The sequence below is a fragment of the Rhagoletis pomonella genome, unplaced genomic scaffold (genome assembly GCF_013731165.1).
Source record: "Rhagoletis pomonella isolate Grant_MI unplaced genomic scaffold, Rhpom_1.0 Rhpom_scaffold_00009, whole genome shotgun sequence".
Lineage (NCBI taxonomy): Eukaryota > Metazoa > Arthropoda > Insecta > Diptera > Tephritidae > Rhagoletis > Rhagoletis pomonella.
The window spans coordinates 37,218,531-37,240,484 of NW_023458563.1; the positions used below are offsets into that span (position 1 = coordinate 37,218,531).

Sequence of the window (21,954 nt, forward strand, 5' to 3'; positions counted from 1 at the left end):
CGGAAAGGTGGAAAACATATATTTAATACTTGCGCCGGGTATTTAATTATCGGCTCCGCCCGAACTTGGACTTTCTTACTTCTTTATTTTAGTTTTTGCATGTACTATAAGATATATCATTGCCAAAAAAAATATAGAACTTTTTTTTCGAGTGGCTTTTTTTGCAGAGAATGCCTCATATGTGTTGTGAGGATCTACACTCAAACGATTCCTGCATAACTTACTTAACTAGATCCTTAGATTTGGCCTGTAGTTGATTTAAAAACTATTGGAATACTACAAAGGCAAATCTCAAAAATTGCTTCTTAGGAGTCTTAGTGAACCAACCAATAATTTTTTTTTCCATTTTTGTCGTTTGAGCGTCCCATAGGAAGTTTACTCCTTCTGATAGCCAGGCAGCTATAGCATCGTATCAAAACGTGCCTAAGCTATTTAGTTAAATAATGGAAAAAACAGCTAAGCTCGTTGAATAAATTGGCCAACTCTCTTGCCTGTGTTACCGCCTATAGGCAGCAATGACACTGGGATACCAGCAAAAATATAACATTTTCACATTAAATTAATCCCCTTTCAATTTATGTAAATAAAACCTTTGTCAAACTGAAGGAAACCCTTTTCAAATCAAATGAAACCGTTGTGCAACTGAATAAAACCTTTTTTTAAATTACATGCAACCTTTTGCAAATTGAATGAAACCTTTTGCAAATTGAATGAAACCCTTTTAAATGTGAATGAAACTACTTTCAAATTGAATGAAACAAAGAATTTTGGAGTTCATATCGAACACTTTGGTGCAGCTAATGTTAAACACTTTACATCTTAACAAGAATGATAGAATACAAGATTGCGCCGATGGGGCTGAGAGCAGCCGAGTGTGACGTCGTAAAATATTGATAATGACAGAGTAAGTAAAGAAGTATTTCGAAAGAAGCGATTATGTGGTATGAAATAATGCTGCAAGGAATAGGTAGAATTGCACCTAAATACTCTTCGCCGTTTTAAACTGGAACTTATACTCGGTACAAGTACACCATTTAAGGTACATTTGGAACTTACATAGCTAAATACCTTATCGGGAAATTGTTTATTGTAGAGAACGCAAGCAAACAATAGCAAACATATCGGTATCGTTTAGTTTCGCTCATACAAGGTAACGAAGCACAATTGATTCAAATCACTCGGAAACATTTTGCGGTAACCTTACTCTGCTAGCGTTTTCGATAGCTAAGGCCCCGTCTCCACAGCAAAACACTGATGTCGTGATAACCATGAATATATATTTCCATATATTTCCAATGGAGACCGCAAATTTCTCATGGGCTGCAATATATGTCAGCGCTTATTGGTTGACATCTATTGCAGGCAATTTGATAGTTTGACAGCCATATTTTCATTTGAAAGAAAGCGTGCTGGTGGTAACATCGATGAAATTTTGATATTAAATCAAAATAAAAATCTACTCCCTATGGATTATTTATGATTATTTTTTTGGAAATTATTTAGCAAGTTTTTTAAAGATTTAAATATTTTTAAACACCGAAATTTGGAGAATTTTGTCTGGTGGCGTCAAGCGGAAAATGCTTATTTCACGACATCAAAGTGCCCACACACAAAAACTTGTAATCATATTGCTTGTCAAAATGACAGTTGGTAGGCCATCGGTGTTTGCCTGTGGAGTTCTGCGGTTACGCAAACCAAACAATTGAATCAGGTATGGGTAGAGACTTAGCAGCTGTGATCGGACTTAAAAAGAATTCTGTGTGGTAGAATCTGGAAAAAAATGTGGTAGATTTAAAAAAAATGTTGTAGATCTTAGGTTTTGGTTCAAATTTTGCACAAAAATTAAAAAAATTCTGCCAGGTTTCACCTAAATTGCAAACTTTTTAATTATACTCTAAAAAAAATTAATTTTAGTATAACAAAGTGCAAGATTGAAGTTGCTAAAAATTGCGTTGAGTTTTGGCAATTTTTTTCCTTGACAGTGTAGAGCAGTTCCTTCCATATCAAGATATTTTTCGAGCATACATTTTTTTGCAGCCTTGCCGAGTGCTGCCAACTTTCCTTTTTATCACATCACGATGTAGCGAACAAATGTGGCACGTTACGGAAACCGCTACTTGGGATTTGCCGATTTTGACAATTCTCAAGTAAATGTAAACAACGCCTCAAAAACTTTAGATGCACTTAAATTTGCTAACACTTTCACAAAAAACAGCCGTTTTTTAACATTTGCGCTATTAATTCTTTTTATAAATCATATATTTGGAAATTTAACATAATGCAACAACGTTTCCTGTCGAAAAATTTATTATTGAGAAAATTTACTATTTTACAGTTTGTTTTATCCTCCCATTCGGTTTTGTTTACTTTTACTTGAGAAATTTCGTCGCCGCCGGGAATGTGGAATCTTGTATTATATCACTCTTGTTACCATATAATTTTTCTGCTCTTAAAATTAAGAAAATCATGTCGAGCAAAAATAAAAATTAGGTACTCAAAAACGCGAATATGTGGTAGATGCTCAAAAAGGTGGCAGATCTATTACAATGTGGTAGACGTCCGATCACTGCTTAGCAGGTGCTAAAAGAGCGTAAGCATGGCTTGTACGTATACAAGCGAGAGCGTAATGATGAGAACGCGATAGCATGCAAAATACATTGGATACACTAAAGCTGAAATTAGTCAAGAACGTAAACCTACCGGTACGTAAACCCGAGTCAGCTGACATGATCTGTCTTACCAGAGCGCCATGTAAATGAAAACTCAACACCGCAGAATTTTTCTGTAGTTGTAGCCCGTAGCGCAGAAATCTTCGGAATTTAGATTTTTCCGTGTCAGCTGATTTCTTCCTTCTATAGATGGTTGCCACTTCGTCAGTTTTGCAGATGGTAAAAAAGTTATAATTTCCTATTCAAAATACGTTTAAACTATTTGAAATTTATTAATGAATAAGGTTTTTTGTTGAAAACTAAGTAGCTTATATTTAGCTACGATCTATTATAGCACGAAAAATAGTAGTTGAAAAGGTAAGTTTATGAAAAAGCATTGATCAGTGGCAACACTGTAGTAAGCAACACTGAGGGCTCCAGTAATCGACAAAATTCTGCGTACACAGACTGCGGTTAAGTATACGTTCTGCGTTCTTGACTAATTTCAGCTTTACACATACCCACTTTTAGCTCACGCTTGTTTTTGGTAGTACCCGCCTCTGAATTGAATGCAGAGAAGTAGGGAAACAAGCAAAACATAAAGTTAGTGCTCACATCACAAAACCAAACCATTCGTTTAGTGATCCCCTAGTATACATAAATACAGTGGCGTAGCCAGGATTTCGCAAAGGGGGGCAGGGGGATGAAACAAAACTTCAACGATAGCTTTAAGGTGAGCCCCTCAATGGCTAGAAGCGTCGCCTGTGTGTAATTTTTCATACATACATGAGCCCTTCTTACCGTTATACATATATTTCTTGTATAGCGATCGGTTTTATGAAGGTTTTGTAAGACAGTACTCGTAGAATGTGCTTTTTATAAGGGTTTTATAATGCTCTTAATAAAGAACATATATTCTAAAAGAGGTTCATAAGGCTGTGCGTATAGACATATTTGTATAGGACTCTTTTTTATCCTGTTTTCTTTTCCATTGCATGATTAGTACAAATCCTCTACAAATTTACGCTTTTAGATCTCTATAAGTTTCTTCATTCTGAATCATCAACGAGCAAATTTATACACTTCTATAAGAAATTGCGTATTCTCTTTTCGAAGTAGAGTTTGTCTTCATAAAGATCATAAATACTATTCAGTAGCGTGGGCCGAAAATCCGCTTTTTTCGAATTTTGAGTGGTAGTAGCAAAAATATGGTTCATTATGCTCTAAAAACAATCTTTGTGAAAAATTACAATTTTTGGTCAATATCTTACGCTCGCCCAAGTCCATCAAAGTTCAATGTGCCCAAAAACTAAAAATTAATAAATACATTAATTAATATATTTGTTTTCCTAAAATTGCAAGTATTTTCGAAAGTATTCGTTTTTTAGAGCATCATGAACCATATTTTTGCAATTACCAATCAAAATTCTTAAAAAGCGGATATTCGGTCCACGCTACTATTTCAGTCATACCATTTCGTATTTTGCTAGATAATAAAAAATGCTTTGTGTTGAAGTTTTATACTTATACATATATGTACATTTTTTGTGTAGATTAACTACTCTTCCTCTTGTCGAAGTTGGATTCCTCTTCACAAAGATCATTAGTAATCTTTAACTATAGCAGTCTGGAACTTTAGTAGATAACACAGACCTGCGATGTTATCTCCCTTAAAAAATGAATTAGAAATTTTAGTAGGTATTAGGTACTAAGCTACGAAAAAAATAAATAAAAAATTCCATCACGTAAATTTTCCGAGAATATTCATTTTTGATTTTCTTTAATATTACAGCATATTACTAGCATCAGCTTCCAATTTCCATACGTCTTTCTGATTTACTGAGAGTTTTATATAAATTTACTCAATTCATAAAAGAGTTAGCATTATCAAACTCTCCAAGTACATTATTCTGAACTTTAATAAACAAATTGGTTTTTATAAGTGTCTTTGGATAGAAATCTGGTTGTAGCGCATCATTTTTTAATATTTTTAATGAGAAAAAAAAACAAGTTCGAAAGGCAAAAATTAAAATTTTCGTTTTCTTATGAGAAGCCTTTTCGTGGCAGGAACACACTCGGAGGTTCGCCTTTGCCTGTCGAGAAGCGTTCGCTGTTAGAAAACGCCTTTTCTAAATTACATGTTGCTCGGGCCACGGATCGAACTAGATCCTACGAAGTAGTAGTACGCACCTTTAACTAATCAGTTACAAATGTTCATAAAATTACGTTCAGAAAAAATTTCGAAAAAATTAGACAACGTCCTGAAATTGTTATTCAATTGATTCCTAAATTCAATTGATTTCTCAAATTATTTCTGTTTCGTATGACATTTCTCATGAAATGCTTAGTCAGTGTCAGAGATAAGGTCTACTCAAGGTGCCTTTTAAATATTTTATGAACTCATTTTGTAGACTACTATTCTTATAGTACAACATACAATTTACAACTAACTATAGATCGGAGCTTCCCAAACTCTTTTTTCTCATAGACCCCTTTCAAAAATTTACTGGTTTCGGTGGACCCCCTGCTGATACATTTCTAAATATTCCCAAAGCTCGTAAAAAATTAAATGTGAAAATCAGATCTAACAATGTAAATTTGCATCGCCGGTGAATTCAAAAACTAAACTCAGAGTGGCCAAAAGAAAAGTAAAATATTTTCTTGTGTTCTATTTATAAAAATAATGTGACACTTGTCGGTTTTAAAAAATAGAGCTCGTAAATACATCAAAATACTCCCTCGCTCGGAATAGTTATATTTTTTAAGAGCACTGCGAGTGCTATAGGGATGGGTAAATTCGATATTCGAAGCTTCGATATTCGAAATTTAATCGAATTTTAGCTCCAAAATGGCGAATTTTTGAAATCGAACTTTGTGTTGCTAAAATTCGGATAAGATCGAATTTTCCCGAAAAAATCGAATTTCATCTTTATTTCCAAAAAATCAACTCTTCAACTTTCTCCTTTCTGACTAAATTTTCCATATCTGTGTGTGACACTCCACTTGTGTTAGGGATTCAAGTAAAAATATAAATGTTTTTCGCTCTGATGCATCGAAACAAGAAATCTGTGCCTAGAAGGAACTGTTATTCCAAACTCAATTTTAAAAATTGTTTTGTAAAAAACTAGTTTTTTTGATTTTTTATTTTAAATTTTTAGAGGCTTTTACGTTGGTAGCTTTTGCGTGAGAAGACCCCTAATAAAATTTTCCGGAGAATAATTTTTTAGAATATATCAATCCACAAACGATCTGCCAAATTTGCTTTTTGCGCGATTTCTCGAAGTGAGTGTCAAAATTACCCTTTTAGGCGGAAGCTAATGGGTTAAAATGTTCTACGAAAATATTTCTCAAGAAATTTTAATATATATGTCTTAAACTTTAATTTCGCTCGGACATTTATTTTAACTATTTTTTCGACTTTTCTGAGAACTACTGGATGGGTATACATTCAGAAAATGTTAACAAAGTCCAGGCTGGTTTCGGCTGTCGCACAGTGTAATTTGAGTTTAACTTTTTAAACAAGTGGCCACTCTCTTCAAGCACCTCAAAAATATTTTAATTGTTGCATAGTATTTTAAGCACAACACTTTTTTTTTAACTAAAATCGACTTTTCAAACAGGTGGCAACCCCCAAATGTAATTAAAAAATAAAGTTTATTCAAAACCATTTCGATTGATGCCCATATTGGAGTAACTTATTTAACTTATTAAATAATTTGATTTTGATTTTCTTACATATGGCACAAATCTAAAACCATGTTACAGGGCAAGCCCTTTCATTTGACACCTGCCCCTTTTTTGAAAATCGAACGAAAGATACAGATTTTATGACTTGGTGTTAAATATTGAACGCAAACATCTCCGAACGCGATTAGGAAGTTTCGCTTCCAAAAATTTTTGCAAAATTCGCAAAAATTCGAATGAAATCGAATTTGCACCACCAAATTTCGAATCGAATAATCGAATGGTTGGACAATCTTCGAAATTCGAAAAAAATCGAATTTCAACCCCCCACTACCCATCCCTAGAGCGCTAGCGTTATTTACATTATCTTCACCATAAACTCATCAAATGTTGGGCTCACTCATGCCTTTGGACGTGGAGTATATCGTCACCTGAAATGCAAAAAGATGTAACAAACATCATCGTTGAAAGGCAAAAAGTCATAACTAATAAAAAATTCAAAACTCACTTTTTGATTTATATGATGGATTTCATCGAATTACAACTTCCCACATCATTTTATGAAAAAAAAAATAAAATATTAGTCACGACTTTTTCCATTTCATCTACGATGTTGTTACGTGTTTTTGCATTTCAGCTGACGATATGTAAAATAGTTTATTTGTGGTAATGGCATCATTTTTATTTTTATCGCTCCTGAGGCGAAAAATATATGTCACATTTTTAAAACACAAAACTTAAAACATCGACGGCTAAGCTTTTTACGCCAAACTTTTAATTCAGAAACTGGCAATAGAGAAAAGAACGAGTTCAAAAAAATCGATGACAAATAACCAAACAAGCAAGAAGCACAAAAAGTGTTCCACCGTCTCATCTTCTTCAAGGCAAGATGGGCAAATGGACTTGTCATTTACGCCTATCACAGTCAGGTGTTTGTGCCACGTGAAGTGACCAGTCAGCTGTCCAGCAAGTTGTCTGCAATGTCGTCTGCTCAGTGAGAGCAAAATATTAGATAGACCTTGTGAGATTGAAGGCAACATGAGTTTTGCCCACCTGCATCCCCTCGATGCCTCTCTGTCATTGCTGAGCGAAGTATTCACCCAGTTTCTGATGGTGGCTTCGATTGCCGGGGTGGGAGTGCTAAACTGGTTGGGGACCGAGGAATGCCTGGTCTGAGCCAACTCTGGCCAAATGATCAGATGTCTCATAACCAGGTACTCCAGAGTGACCTGGCACCCAGAGTAAAACAACCTCGTTATGTTCACCATCATATTTTAGTCGAGATTTGCATTGACGAACTAGTTTGGAAGTACTTAAATAGAGGGCTGGTCAATGCCTTAAGTGCAGCTTGGTTGTCACTGCAGTCATGTAAACTCCTTCCCCTCCACTTATGTTCAACCACGTAGTCCATGGCTTTGAGTACTGCAATTACCTCAGCCTGGAAGACCGAAGCAGATTCCTTTACAGAAAAGTGAAGCTTATCTCCATTAACCTCGAAAAAGACCCCGGATCATGACCCAGAGTCAGTTTTGGAGCCATAAGTGAAGATTAGACAATGTGTGAGTCAGCGATGGAATCAAACCAGCATTCAGTCTTAGGGAACTCAACATTATAGAATCTCTTCAGCAAAGGTAATGGTGGCGTACTATCCTGTATCATTGAAAAGATATAAATCTCTGCCGCCAGCAATTTTCGCCGCGCCCCAGTCATTGTCTTACCAGCATCCGGTTCTTTTTAGTCTGCAGGTGGCCTTTAAGGCTTCCCAAAGTATGAAAACGCAAAGTGACGGTAAGTGCAGCAGTGCGTCAATAGCACTATACACCACTCAAAAAAATTAAAGTTAAATAAAGAGGCTATCAAGCAACCATTTTGGTTCTTTACATCGAAACCAGATAAATTTTCGTGGACCCCCATTTACAACTCATGGACCCCCATATTCTTTTCAAGTCACCGTGGACCCCCGTCGAGTCTTCCGTGGACCCCTGGGGGTTCAGCTGAACCACTTTGGGAATCACTGCTATAGATCAACAGTTCACACTATGAAGATCCGCCCGTTGGAGCCCTTTTGGTCATATAAGAGTTTAATATATATTTTATAGAGCAAAATGTAAGAGTATTTGCTCTTCAGTTTTGCGCAAGTACACCATTATAAAACTCTTATAAAACTTTTGTGTTATCTGGCTGCACACCGGCTATAAGAAGTCGGCTTTTTATGGACAGGAGAAAGAAGGGAGTAGAATTTTACCTCTGCAATTTCAGCCCGAGAAAATCGCTTGAAGCTAGTTTCTTCGTCTAAAAAGCCTGGTGTATTTTTGCATGTTGCGCTTTTTATACGGCCTGTGTACAGGCTAAATATTTACATGCAGAACGGATAATCTCAAATATTTATAAAAATGTATTTTGTCATAGGTCTGATATAAAAAATGACAAATCAGAAGGATAAAATAGCATTGTTATTAAATCAAAAGTAAACAAAAACGTAGAGGTTTATTGACGAAGGGGGGGATCTATCCCCCAATCCCCGACCTAAGTACCTAAAAAAGCTGAAATTTTTCGTGAGGTACTTAAGCAGGTTTTACTGTAGTTCGTTTAAAGCATTCTTCTTCTAGCTTATTTGACCCAAAATGTTTCAATATTTTCGATCAAATTTCAACAGCTGCCACTGCCTATATACATAGATATATATTTTCCCTTTGTCATGTATTTAAATATCTCTCGAAATAAGCGAAAAAAATAAAGGATATTCCGAAAATGTGCACAAACACTATCACTTTTGAAGTATATGCTGAAAATGGCAACACTGATCATAGGACGTGGTATTTTGTAGACATAAATACACACACACACACACACACAATGTACAGAAGTCTACTGAAGCAGTTGAACCATTCTGCTAACTTCATAGGCAACATTAATTTACTGAGAACTTAATTAATTTATGTGTTGATAAATAAAATAATTCGGATTTCAAATATCTGCTGGCTGATTCACTTCTATGAAAATGGCCCACTATTTTACCATTCTGTAACAATTCTAGAGATGCGAAACAACAACAAAATTTTAACAACTGTCTTGAAATAATGTAACTTCACGACAAATACAACACCTTGTGAATTGCCTAATAGTTCGCCATTTCCGGCCGAAGCCGAAGAAAGCCGAATACTGAAGCCATGCCGAACCTTCGGACGGACACTAATACATACACAACAAACTAACTCTTAGATAAGTAAACGTCGATACTGAATACTATCTATCAGTATCAATTTAAACCACTTACTTTTGGTGTTGGTTGATTTTTCCGAAAGGGTGTAAGATGATTTATTTTGGAACGAATTCCCGTCATCCCTTGTCAGAACGAAAAATGACACTGAAGATGGCACAACGCGGAAACCAGTTTGCCTGCAAACCAAGCTTGACAAGGTATGACGGAAATTCGTTCAAAAATAAATCATTTACTTGAGCTTTCCTTGATAAATAAACGACCCAGAGTGTATAACAAAGGCTTCTACGCCGCAAATGCACTCGACGGTTTCTTATTCCTGACACAAAATCATGTATCCGGAAAATTCCGTTTCCGTAAGCCAGGTTTAAGTTAGAATTTTTTTTCTTTTCTGCAGTGGTTATGCAAATCGTCTATGTCATTTACTTTAAAAACGATTTGAATTTAGAACAGCTTACATCTTTTTTTGTTGAATATTCTTCGAAATGTGCCAGTTTTAATCGAAATTCTTCAATTAATCTTTTCAGGCTACGATAGCGTCGTTACCAGAGACTGAGAGAGCGTATATTTTAAGTGTAATCTAATAATTATCTTTAGTTAAGGTCAAACCGAATTTACATAGTATACGGCAGTCTGAAGTTTTTTACCTGCCCCATATAGAGATCAAAAAAGGATAACTAACGAGAAAAGTAGTGGAACCTCAATTTGCCAAAGCTAAAAATTCCAAACGTTTTATATTCAGTATTGCACACCATTCTCAGAGGCACATGGATTTTAACTAATACTGAATCGTGAAGGTGTTTGTGTTAATTTAATCCCTCAGCATGGGAGTTGCTGAAGAATTCGCTCCCAGCTTCGTTCAGAAGCCACAACTTCGTCAAGAAGATGATGGAAACCGACTAATTTTTGAATGCCAACTACTTTCATCACCTAAGCCTGATATCGAGTGGTTTCGTAGTGATAATTTGCTCACAGAGAATGAGCGAACTAAATTTAAAACTCAACCAATTGGCGACAACAAGTTCACAGTTATATTAGAACTCGACGATGTTATTGAAACAGACGCTGGACTATACAAAGTTAAGGCCAAAAATAAATCAGGCGAAGTTTCAGCATCAATCAACTTAAATTTCAGACGTAAGTATGCGAACCTAGTTTTCTTTAGGGAATTTTATGTAAGGAATTCTCTAGTTTTTTTAATGATTTCTCAAAAAAAAAAGATGCAATGAAGTGCATTAGAATATATTTGAATGGCCTTACTGCAGACTGAAAACTAATAGTTTCTTTCATGGTGATAAAGATCGAATGTTTTTTGTATGAACAGAAAAAGAAGAAGATACATAGACCCATAAAAAGTTATACCAAAATGATTGGGATGCGAGCTAAGTCAGTTTAGCTATGTCCCTATGTATATTTAAACCCTAACTAGTCCCTTTTTTTTTACAAATTTACGATTAAAATTTGGTACGCGTGTTATTGAGTCAATTATTTCAGAAACTCATCAAGCGCCAAAATACACCAAAATGGTTCAGGAACGAAATATTCTTCTTTGGAAGTAAGTGTACCGATTAGTGCAGGAACCATTGTAGTAAGGCTGGAATGAAATGCAAGAGTTTTTATCAGGGACCGAAAATAACAGTTATTTTTTTTTTTAAGTCAACTTGGCCAAGTATTTTTTAAGCTTGAAAAAGTCATTTCCTGATAATAACCAAACCGCTAATCCAAATTAAACAAGTTTCGTACCAAATGAAAGAGGACTAAAATAGCTTTAAAACTGAAATGTCTAAACGAGGAAAGCCATATGTTGAAAAATGCTTCAATAAAAAATTTTATTTAATTACCGTAGAACAAACCTTGGTTCAGGTATATGAATTTTTTATATTAAATTATAAAAGAAAGTTAGAGGTTGTAACCTTCCTCTTTCATTTGATACCAAATTTGTTTAATTTGGATAAGCGGTTTGTTTATTATCAGAGAATGACTTTTATTTTAAACTTAAAAAATATTTGGGCAAGTTGACTTAAAAAAAATAACTGTTATTTTCGCTGCCTGGATTTTGTATGTTTTTATGGTTTTTGTATTTTTTTATCAGGGACGGTTATCATTAGGAGTTAAATAATTGAAACCAGCATTTAATCATTATCTTATGGTTTTTATTTTTTCACTTAAAAGTAATGATTATTTATGAAACTTAAAAGGTCCTACAGACGCAACTAACTTAAACTTTGACCAGAAAGTTTTTGGACTTATTCCTTTTATTGGGGTGCCGCTACCTCTAAAAAGCATACGCCAGAAATCACGCTGGTATAGCTTTTGAGTTTTTTTGAATAATAATTATTCTTAATTGAAAAAATAAAGCTCAATAATAACACTGGTTTACAGCAAAAATGTTCTATTGATGCCACTATCCAGAAACAGAATAAACAGTTATTGATGAAAACTGTAATGGAAAAATTCACTATGAAGGAAATGTTCTACAACTAAGTGATACATACCCATCGATTTCTTTTTTATTTGCAATTTTTATGCAAAATTAAAAAAAAATAACAATTATTTTTGATATTTATATTATAAATCCAAAACACCATTAATTTTTGATTTTTATATTATATGTCTTAGATAACAGTTATTGAAGACTTTTATTTATAAAAGTCATCAATATAAATCAGTCACCGACTTTTACCTTTTAAATCATTCGTATAAAAGTCATTAACATTTTTCGCAGTTAAGAAGGTGTTGGGAAACAAAAGTTTAGTACGACTTATAAAAATGACTTTTATAAGTATGATTTAAAAAATAAAGGTCAGTGACTGATTTTTATTTATGACTTTCGATAACTGTTATGTAGGACATAAAATTTAAAAATCAAAAATAACTGTAATTTGCAGATTATTTAGATAAATATCAAAAATAATTGTAATAATAAAAGTTAAAAACTAATTGTTAAAGAGCGATTTTTTGAATAAAAGTTGTAACTTTTACGGCCCCTGCCACTATTCAATTCGTATGAAGAATTGCTCGGTGATTCCGAAAATCGAGATACTTTCTTTTCTATGGAAAAATTTTCGAGATATCTTACGAACCAATTAAATAATGGTAACACAGATATAGAAAATGAAAGCTAATACAATTCTCCATAAGCTGTATATACATCGCTTTTCGTTAGCCGTGATAGCCGTGATTAATTAATAATTTCTGACACCTCTTGCTTTCAATGCAAACACTCTACCTACTGAGGTGTACGTGGCGTATCAGTAGCACTCTTTTCTGCTCATATTTTATACAAAAAATCCTTGCGCATTTTCATTTGACCAATCATTACTTTCTTATTTATCCATCGATTTTCTTCGTTGGTAGCTTAATTTCTTTCTAAGGCTTTTACACAAGTGCAAAACATTTACACAGAAACTGTTATTGTTAAAGTTTGACTTTTTTCCATTTTTTCATAAAAAAAAAAAATCTGGAATGATTACTTAATTTCTTAGAAACTATCAGGGCTATCGAAAAGTGATGTATATATGGTTTATGGAGAATTTTATTAGCTTTCATTTGCCGTAACTCGTATTACGATTATTCCATTGGTTCATAAGACATACGTGATTAAGTCGAACCACTCTTTTTTATAAGCCGAATAACGGTAAATTTCAAATATCTCGAAACCGTATTCATAAAGAATAAAATTAACTAGATTTTTGGAATCAGCAAACGATTCTACATACAAATTGGATAATGGCGACTAGAGAACAAAAACAAATTAAAAATCATAAAATAAAAAAAATAAAAATCAAGTAATAATAATTTCCTATGAGCTTTATTGGTTTAGCTCGAAAAATAAAAATCGTTGTAAATTACAATAGAACGTACGACAAAAATACGTGAGTATAGTTAAAACTGTTTTACGATGATTAAAACTTTTTGATTTTTTTTGGTTAAAATATAAAAAATAGTGATTATTTTCGGTTCCTTTTTTATAGTTTTTGATGAGTTTATTTTTTGTATGTTCTTCGTTTAAAATTTAAAATAACTTAACATTCCCCTTTAATTCAATGATAATTTCATTTTCTAATAAACCCAAAAACAACGAATAATTATAAAGTTTACCGCGGAAACCCCGTTAAGTGAACGAGTTAAAATTAAATTTAAATTTGCAATTAAAATTATGAAAGCGATTTGTTTTCATTAAAGTACTCGTTGTTCTAATTATTTTCAATAAAAAATGTGTATAATAAACCCAAACGCCTACCTAGTACGAAAGTTTATTTGAGTTTTCTCTAAAAAGCACTTTTGGCACTTGATGGGTTTCTGAAATAATTATTTATATTATAATTATAATTATAATCAATTATATCAATTAGATTATAATCAATTGCAAAATTAGATTAAACTTACGTTTTCTTATATAATGAAAGAAAGATTATTTGCTTTTTTTGATGTTCTTGCTAAAGCAGTTTGTGCATGCATTCAAAGTTTAGTTTGTGTGGTGGTCTAAAAAATGCTTATTTAATGCATTTTTCAAGTTTAAAATGTGTCCATGAGGCCCTTCTGTAAAAATTACAACGATTTACGTTTATGTATATTATATAGAAACATGAAAATATAATAATAAAATTTTTCTTTTATCTTCTTTTTGGATATAAAAAGCTGCTGACGAACCAAAAGAAAAGTAAGAAATATTCACTTTAATTTTGTTTAGATTTCCGTTTTTTTATGGCTGACTCACTTCACCTGCTTTTTAACATTTTCGGCTTTTATCTGCTGTAATTTATGCATAGTCTTTTCTCTTACAGCATTTTCTAGTTTATAAAAATCGCGACGATTTCTTGAATTTTTGTTGTGAACAAAAACAAAAATGTTGCAACCTCAAGTTTAAGAAGACCTAAATGTTCATGAAAATTTGTTGAACTTTTCTAAAGCTTTTATAAGGCTTGAAATTTAAGCTAAATTACTTTAAAAAATTTCTTTTTGATGCAGAGGAGATCCTATAGCATCTAGATCAGTGTCGGTCAGACTCACAGAATAACATATTGCGCGTGTGTTGAAAGCTCAAAAATCTCATCGTTGCAACAAATTTTGCAAACATAACACTGCTTTATTTTTGTTATAAAGACAACACGCATGATATGTATGTATGTACAATGTTATAATACGTATATCAGTAGTAAATTTTATAGTATTATTGTTCCGTAAGTAAGTAAAATAAAACGCACACACATTTATGGGGAAATCTTTTGAGATACGGACATTTTACGTATTGGTATATTGTTGCGGCTGCACTGCCAAGTGCGGTTTCTATACCTTCCTTAATACTACTTATATATCGTCGTCTCAGAAAACGGATGTCGAATGTTACAAAACACGTTTTTGAGAAAATTGACTTTGAAGTTTAAGGTTGAATTAATCCGAAACTGTGAGGTAGATTTTTGTAATTTTTGAAGGAGACGTAGTTGGTGTTATTAGTTTTGATTTTCCATATTTTTACATTTAATATCTCTTAACGTTAATGATAAAATTGACTTTTCATTCCGTATACATTTGTCGTAAGTAGCGTTTATTCACCACTTTGTTTTGTCCCTAGAAAATACGACAATAGCAAAGTATCTATCAACGACGATGGTATAATTTGATGAAAAAAACCAGACATATTTATTAAATAATGATTACTTATTAGAAAAACATAACAAAAACATATTCATGTATTTAATAAAAAAAATCTGTACATCTCTTATGCTGTAAATATGTTACGAACATACGTTTCCCTTATATAAAAACAAAAAACAATACTTAAATTCAGTCTTTTGTACATTTTTATTTCTTTCATTTCATTGGAGACTCAGTGCAAGCTAAAATTTAAAATTTTAAAATTAGTTACTTAGTTTAATTTCCAATTTTAATTGTGTCATTATAGTAGAGGACCATCGAATTGTCGTAAGTTCAAAGTTTTGCGACACATACGACAAATGTTTTATGATTAAAAAAAAGTACGTTTGTATGGGAATTTGAGGTATGTGACGCATTTTCAGCACATACAGCAAAAGGCATACCCAATCATTAATATTATGTAACATACGACAAAATGCATACGAAATATCTCAAAAACTAAGGGAGATATAAAAAAATGGATTGCAGAAATCAAAAGAGCATGCCCAACTTTGTAATTCTGCATCAAAATCCCAAAATCGTGAATTTGCACATTCGTCATCCGTTTTCTGAGGCGACGATATGTAAATATCAGTAAATAGTTATTCATAAAAAAACTAATTGTTTAAATAACTAATTTACTTGCTAAAATCGAGAAAATTAGGAAATGTCTTGAGAAAACGCGTGACCAGTGCGTCGTTTTTTACTCAATAATGGTTTATCGTTGGGCACAACCAATCATCAATGACAAAAAATTTCTTAAGCCCTGGTGCAATATTTTGTGTTGTGTATTTGATTCTGTGTAAAAAATGCTCACCTTAAAAATTATTTTAATGGTCAGCACTGGATAATCCTTTCTAATATAAATGCGAATGGTTTGTTTCTTACGCTTTCACTCTTTAACTTCTCAACCGATCACAACAAAATTTAGCAGACTTGTGTCATTCAGCTCAACTTAAATTATAAGACGTGCGTGACTCCTCCTATACAAACGGAACTTTTCATACGGTATACCTCTGGAAGTATTTGTGGTAAAGTACTGGAACTTTGATATGGAGATACATGAAATCAATACTATACGAAAGTGTCATAACGGGTTTTTAGAGATAGTTGCATGATCTACACCTATTTTTATAATAAATGAAAAATAGTAAAATAAATTTATGTGACATTTGACCTTGAATAATTTTTTTACAGAACTGGGATCGATAAGAACTTTTCTCATTTCATTCATAATGAGGTTCGTAACATTCGTACCAATTTTCAGCTTCATGCGAGTTATTGCAACCTTGAAAATCTAACTTGACCGGGCTAGTAGGAAACAATTTTAAAGATATGGTTTAAATAGAGTAGCAATTAAAAAATATTAGTTACACGGGTTATAATAATCTCAAATTAGGTTGACAAGTGTTCATTTATGGAAAAAACGTAGTGCTACTATGTTGAAACAATTTTTTTTATTGAAAAATCCCATAAAACTAACAAAACTTTGTAACATGAAAACAATTGTGAATATTTAAAATATCACCGTATACTAAATTTTGTAAGTGACTGTAATTAATTTAATAATAATTAGAATGGAAATGTATAAAAAAGGTTATTTCTTATTTATATATACATTAGACATCACCAAAAAAAGTTGCGGTTTTCCGCCGGGATTACAAAGTTTATTATATTTTAAGACGTCCACCAAAATATTTTGGAAAAATATTAAGAGTTAAGCGAGCTGGACCGATTTTAAAATACCTCCAAAAATGAAGTTTTTTATGAATAAAAATAGTTTCTTAAAGAACTTTTTGAAAAAAGTACCCTCAGATGACAAATTAGATTAAGCTTAAAAATCTGCATAAAAATATTTAAAAATCTATTCAACGGAACCGTAAGAATGAGTTTTTTGATGCTGTTTTTTTACTTGCTTCAAAGATTGATTTACGAAAAACTTGAATAACTGGGCCAAAATGTTCTGATTTAGACTTATGGGATCTCAGTAGAAAAGTATTTTCACACTGGTTTTATTTCCGGCCAAAAAAACGTAATTCGTGTCCCGTCTTGTTTTTTCGAATACCAACACATCTTAATTCAACTTTGAATGACGTTCGTTCATCCTACCTTTCTCTTCCATCCTTTGAATGAGTTTATTAGCAAAGAAATAAAAAGGGTGAGAAAATACCTTTCCATTGACACCTCTTAAGTCTAAATCGGAAGAGTTTAGGTTCAGTTTTTCAAGTTTTTCCTATACCAATCTTTGAAAAAAGTTAAAAAACAGCATCAAAAATCTCATCATTACGATTCCGTTCAACATTTTTTTTTTCTTTTAAATATTTTTATGCAAATATTTTAAGCTTAAACCGTTTTGTTATTTGAGGGGAATTTTTAAAAAAAAATTTTTAAGAAACTATTTTTATTCATAAAAAACTCCTACCTACATACCTACACGTACATAAGTGTACGCATTAATTTTGTAATGAATTTCAGTTGTATAAAAAAATTAAGGAAAGGTAAAATATACTTTTTTTATTTTAACACTTAAGAAAATGTGAAAATTTTCAGTGTTGCGCCCTCTTGCGGAAGTTGTAAGAAAAATATAAGTCCAGAAATGGATTTCTCAAAACAAAAAAACCCCTATAGCATATTTTTATGCAAAATTTAAGCAGTTCTTTACGACACTACAGCAAAATGTTATGTTAAAGAAACCTATTTTCGCAATTTGGCAAACTCCAAATTGATTTTAGGCCCATAGTTTCTTCGGCAAATTGACCCCCCTTAGCACATACATACATATATGTATATTAGGGTGCCCATCGAAAATGATTTTTTTGGAAATTTAAAGACCCTACCCCGTAATTTTATTCGTTTTTATGAGAAATATTATTGCCTATTTTTATAGATTTCTTAAGGGTCATTTAGAGATCGCGACCTGTCGAATTAGGTCAGAAAATACGATTTTGCAGATTTATGAGTTTTTGAATGAATATTTCTGCCTCGATTTAAAAGAGTGAATCTGATCTGAGAAAAGGAAATATAGGCCTTTAAAGTGGTATATAATAATCTATTGTCGGACCTGGCTTGTTGGGATTTTTTATCGGGTAAAATAAAAAAACACATATTTATCTTAATTTTTTAAATTTTGACCATCGATAATTTCCAAAATTTCAAAATATCTAAAACTAAATCTATTTCTAAATAAACTGATAGCTCATTTATTGCAATCGAATAAAAATTATCGAAGTTGGGCGACTTTTCTTAAATACTGCCTTTAGTTTATATTGTGTTTCAGTTTTTTTTGAGCAGTGTGGCTAAGGAATTCATCAATATTTATTCAAAATTGATATAAACAATCGCTCTTTATCAAAAATTTGTTTTTTTAAAAAAAATTAGGAAAATGGGGGTGGCACTTATATCATATATGTGTATCTCAAAAACTACTTTACCGATCTTGACCAAATTTGGTACACACATTGCGCTTCTTAAGCGCCATAATGAAAATTTTTGAAATCGGGCAAAAACCACGGGTACCATTAACGTAACGGTAATTTCAAAAAACTCAAAGCTAGCTATATTTTAGGGGGTTTTGTCCGATTCCGAAAATATTCAAGACGGAACTTAAGGAGGCTAAGAACAATGTGTATACCAAATTTGGTCGAGATCGGTCGAGTAGTTTTTGAGATACACATATATGATATAAGTGGGCGGAGCCACCCCCATTTTCCAAAAATTTGAATAAATATTTAAATATAAATATTGATGAATTCCTTAGCCACACTGCTAAAAAAATCTAAAGGTCCGGTACATACACAATATAAATTAAAGGTCGTATTTAAGAAAAGTCCCCTTACTTCGACAATTTTTACGCGATTGCAATAAATGATCTATCAGTTTATTTAAAAATAGACTTAATTTAGTTTTTAGTTTTTACAGTGCTACATATTTTGAAATTGTGGAAGTTATCTATGGTCAAAATTTAAAAAATTAAGAGAAATATGTTTTTTTTTATTACCCGATAAAAAATCCCAACAGGCCAAGTCCGACGATAGACTATTATATACCATTTTAAAGGCTTATAAATTCTCTTCTCAGATCATATTCGCTCTTTGAAATCGAAGCAAACCTAATCATTCACAAACTCATACAGGCTAACCTAATATTCGCGGCTTGCGTTTTGGTACGCATGCCGTTGAATTTGTTTTTTTGCGTCACCCGAAATTGACTTGCATGCGTTTGCATTTGATTTCATTGAGCGAAACGTCAAATCAAAATGTCACGCATAACAAAAAGTGGAAATTGAGTTAGCTTCATACGCACGCCGTTCAATTTCGGTTGATCTCATACAAGTTGCATGTGCATGAGAAATTTTTGACAGTAAATTGGCGGCGTGCGTGAATATTAGGTTAGCCTGATAAGCAGGCATGGGCAGAGACTTAGCAGGTGCTAAAAGAGCGTAAGCATCGCGTGTACGTATACAAGCGAGAGCGTAACGATGAGAACGCGACAGCTTGCAAAATGAATTGGATACACTAACGGTTAGTGACTAACCCATTCTCACTTTTAGCTCACGCTTGCTTGTGGTAGTGCCCACCCCTGCTCATAAGTCTACAAAATCGTATTTTCTGACCTAAATCGACAGATCGTGACCTATAAATGACCTTTAAAAAATCTATAAAAAATTGCAATAATATTTCTCATAAAAACGAATAAAATTAGGGGGTAGGGTCTTGAAATTTCCAAAAAAAGCATTTTAAATGGGCACCCTAATGTATGTATATGGGTCAATCCATGCACAATTTACGCTAAACTTTTTTTTCCGCTAAAATTATTTTTCTTTGCAGTCTTTGGGCAAAAATATGATACACGTATTTTTTTATTTTCATTTGACACATACAGTTTCCGAGATATATTTTTTGAACTTTAAGCATGCCTTAAAAGGAATTTTTAATATATGCTTCCGCGCAAACAAGCATTTTAATAAAAAACAAGTAAGAGCAGCGCTGTCTTCGGCTATGCCGAAGGCTTCATACCTTTCATGAACATCTGCAAATTTTACTTTCACAGATTATTGCTTTTGAATACATCTGCATACATCGATAGAGGAGTTACATACCTATATAAAAAAATCGCATCTGAACAATCAGAGGTATGGAAGATGTACCTTATATTAGCACCAATCTAAGTGATTTTCACTGCTATGTGATCGTATGTAAACCGGTAACACAATTTATTGGGTTTAGTTTCCTACATAAAGGAGATATATCGCAAAAACTGGTATCTGGAGAATCAGTGGTATAGGAGATAAAGCTTATACAGCATAGATTTTGACGATTTTCTCAGTAGACTTTGTATTATTATTTATAAAATATCTTACGAAATTTATCGGTTTTAGCTGTTCAAATAAAGGAGTTTTACAGTAAAATCCCATATCTGAACAATCAGATGTATGGAAGATACAAATATGTTATGGTCACCCGATCCTTGTTATTTTCACTGTAAGTATTCTGTTAATAATGAGTGAAAATGGTGCGAAATTTCATGTTCCTAGCTGCATAAATGGAGGAGTTATGATAAAAGACCTCATATCTGAACAATCAGTTGTATGGGGGCTGCAGGTTATAGTGACCCGATCTTTGTTATTTTCACTGTAAGTCTTCTGTTGATAATGAGTGAAAATAGCGCGAAAACGCATGGTCTTAGCTACATAAATGGTGGAGCTATAACGAAAAATCTCATATCTGAACAATCAGTTGTATGGGAGCTATAGGTTATTGTTACCCCATCTTTTTAATTTTCACTGTAAGTTTTCTGTTGGTAATTATTGAAAACAGTGCGGAATTGCATGTTCCTAGCTATATAAATGGAGGAGTTATAACGCAAAATTTTATATCTGAACAATCAGTTGTATGGGAGCTATAGGTTATAGTGACCCGATCTTTGTAATTTTCGCTGTAAGTATTCTGTTGATAATGGGTGCAAGTACTGCAAAATTTCATGTTCCTAGCTGCATAAATGGAGAAGTTATAACGAAAAATCTCATATCTGAACAATCGGTTGTAAGGGAGCTATATGTTATAGTGGTCCGATTCTTCCGGTTCCGACAAATGATTAATACATTATAAAAATACACCCACCTACCAAATTTTATCCGGATATCTCGAAAACTGAGAGACTAGATTGCATACAAACAGACGGACAGACGGAAATGGCTAAATCGATTCAGCTCGACGTTCTGATCATATAAGTATACATTTTAATGGGTCTATCTCTTTTTATTCTTCTTACAAACATCGGACCAAAGTTATAATACCATTTCATGCTCGTGAAAGGCATAAAAAACCTAATCATCGTACCATTTATGACTTTTTCTTGGCTTTTATACGAGGATTACGAGAAGTCGATGCAATTATTTTTTAATACAAAAAAGTGGATATTAAAAAATAATAACAACTTAATTTTTTTTTTTTAAATTTAGTAATAATTTTTTTTTTAATTTTTCTTTTTTTTTTGAAAACTGTTCTTCAAATACTTAAGTAAAACCTGTAAAAATTTTAGAATGAGTATTTTAAAATTACGCTTGTAATCAAATTTTAAGCAACTGCGAAAGCGCTAAAAACGCGCGCTCTCCTTGGCGTGCACCACCTATCTACATATGTATGTACTCGTGTAACTGACCGTCTCCACAGGATAAAATTTATTGCTGCCCAGCTGTCATTTTGGTCGCTAGATATAAGTTATATCCATCGGCGTAGCCTGAATGAAATTTAGGGGGGGGGGGGG

At 32.9% G+C, this 21,954-nt stretch overlaps 1 protein-coding gene across 1 annotated transcript in view; it reads left to right on the top strand.

Moving 5' to 3' along the window:
- LOC118745768 (twitchin) overlaps positions 1 to 21,954 on the top strand; it is a 286,196-nt gene that overhangs the window by 6,636 nt on the left and 257,606 nt on the right. The window contains 1 exon segment of the mRNA XM_036479424.1: positions 10,080 to 10,689. Within this exon segment, the coding sequence (XP_036335317.1) occupies positions 10,377 to 10,689 (313 nt within the window). The 5' untranslated portion in view covers positions 10,080 to 10,376.